Raw genomic sequence first — 2,500 nt, 5'->3', positions numbered from 1 at the left:
CAGTTTCTGCTCGCGTCACTGAAAAAATCATGAAAAAATGTACAAGACTTCTTCCAGAGCTTCTATGTAGTTTAACAGCAGTTAGCATCCGTAAGAGTTACATTACAACACAACAGCGCCATCTCCTGGAGAGGGCTGGGATCACCACGGGACACACTACTGTTGGGTGGCAACAACAGCGCGGAAAAACACACAGATACACACACACAGACACACAGACACACACACAGACACACAGACAGACACACACACACACAGACACACAGACACACACACAGACACACACACAGACACACAGACACACAGACAGACACACACACAGACACACAGACACACAGACACACACACAGACACACACACAGACACACAGACACACACACAGACACACAGACACACACACAGACACACAGACAGACACACACACAGACAGACAGACACACAGACAGACAGACACACAGACACACAGACACACAGACACACAGACAGACAAGGACACACAGACAGACAGACAGACAGACAGACACACAGACAGACAGACACACACACACACAGACACACAGACAGACACACACACAGACAGACAGACACACAGACACACAGACAGACACACACACAGACAGACAGACACACAGACACACAGACAGACACACAGACACACAGACACACAGACACACAGACAGACAAGGACACACAGACAGACAGACAGACAGACAGACAGACAAGGACACACAGACAGACACACAGACAGACAGACACACAGACACACAGACAGACAAGGACACACAGACAGACAGACACACAGACAGACAGACAGACAGACAGACACACAGACAGACAGACAGACAGACACACACACACACACAGACAGACAGACACACAGACAGACAAGGACACACAGACAGACAGACAGACAGACAGACACAGGCACACAGACAGACAGACAGCCAGACAGACAGTAGAGACAGACAGACAGAAGACAGACAGAATTAGGGGTGCACAATATATCGACTCAATATCGTTATCGCGATATCACGTTGTGCGATATTATACCGAAAGTCTCGCGATAATTACGCAATATTTTGTTTGCGTTGCATCCCGCCCGACATGTACCCAAAGAGTATAGAAGCAACAAGAGGAGAAACTCAACACAACGTTGGGTTACAGTCAGTCCAAGATGGCGGAGCTGCAGTTCCATGAGTTTCTCCTCTTGTTACGTCTATACTCTTTGATGCACCTCTCGAAAAATACACATCACTTGGTAGCGTTGTATTTCCCCGACTCATTTCCTGGTTCTCCTTCTCCATCAACAACATGACATCAAGGAGAGGTTAACTTCTCCTGGTTCTCCTTCTCTATAACAACATGAGATCAAGGAGAGGGTTAACTTCTCCTGGTTCTCCTTCTCCATCAACAACATGACATCAAGGAGAGGTTAACTTCTCCTGGTTCTCCTTCTCTATAACAACATGAGATCAAGGAGAGGGTTAACTTCTCCTGCTCCAGATCTCCCACCGTGGTCAGAAAGAACAGAGGAGACACTTTGTTTCTCTCACTAACACTCTACGGTCACTACTCGCTCCGAAGAAAATCGCCGTCACTCTCTCACCTTTTCTTCGCTCTACCACACACACCCACACACACCCACACGCTCGACGCACACACCGTGGAGCCTCCGCAGAACCATACAACGAAGCGAAAGAAAAGAAAGGAGCTAAAGAGAGAGCAAAGAGTGGAGCAAAAAGAACACAAAAGTAAGAAAATGAGTGTTGCTCTGGGAGACGACGAAATAACAGATTGAAAGGAAACTTTAGAGGCCAAAAGTAACCCTACAGTTACATTAGCTACAAAAGAGAGCGACCTGCACTGGCTTGTGGGTGCTCCTGGGCGTGCCTAGCCTACCCCTGGTTGCTTGGCAACAGTAAACAGAAATTCTCCGGTGCTACCTTAAACCACGTCTTAAAAGTTACTTCAGAGGTATTGTTAAGTCACAAGAACGATGTTTTTGGATTTAAAAGTATTTATTTCTCGATAAAAGTAACACAATATATGAGATTAAATGCCAAACATATCAGATATACACATAAATACCATGTCCTGAAGCGCTGTCCGCCATCTTGAATTATTTTCTTCGACGTGAGCTGCCCTCACGCTGCCTTCACTCTGATTGGCTGTCTCACGCTGCCCTCACGCTGCCTTCACTCTGATTGGCTGTCTCACGTGACCAAACAGCCACTCCCATTGAAAATGAATGGTAGCTGTCTCCTGTAGCTAATGTGACTGTAGGGTAATGCCTCCTCCTCGGTAGCTTGGAAATACTTTGGCTTTAAGCCAACAGATGTGCACTGCATTGTTTTTATACTGTAGTCGTGTATATACAACCAGTACAACATGTCCTGTTCTGGAGACATGGTCCTTATTATATATTTATACTGTCCAACCAGTACAACATGTCCTGTCCTGGAGACACATGTTGGACCAGTCCAATATGACCGTCAGTATA

At 46.4% G+C, this 2,500-nt stretch overlaps 1 protein-coding gene across 1 annotated transcript in view; it reads right to left on the bottom strand.

Moving 5' to 3' along the window:
* Positions 1 to 122, bottom strand: part of LOC118496107 (thrombospondin-3a-like) — an 18,668-nt gene extending 18,546 nt beyond the window's left edge. Inside the window, exon 1 of the mRNA XM_036006367.1 lies at positions 102 to 122. Within this exon, the coding sequence (XP_035862260.1) occupies positions 102 to 122 (21 nt within the window). The remainder of the gene's footprint in view (positions 1 to 101) is intronic.
* Between the last annotated feature and the right edge of the window lie 2,378 nt (positions 123 to 2,500).

The sequence above is a fragment of the Sander lucioperca genome, chromosome 10 (assembly GCF_008315115.2).
Source record: "Sander lucioperca isolate FBNREF2018 chromosome 10, SLUC_FBN_1.2, whole genome shotgun sequence".
NCBI classification, from domain to species: domain Eukaryota; kingdom Metazoa; phylum Chordata; class Actinopteri; order Perciformes; family Percidae; genus Sander; species Sander lucioperca.
This window is presented reverse-complemented; position numbering and strand designations above follow the sequence as displayed.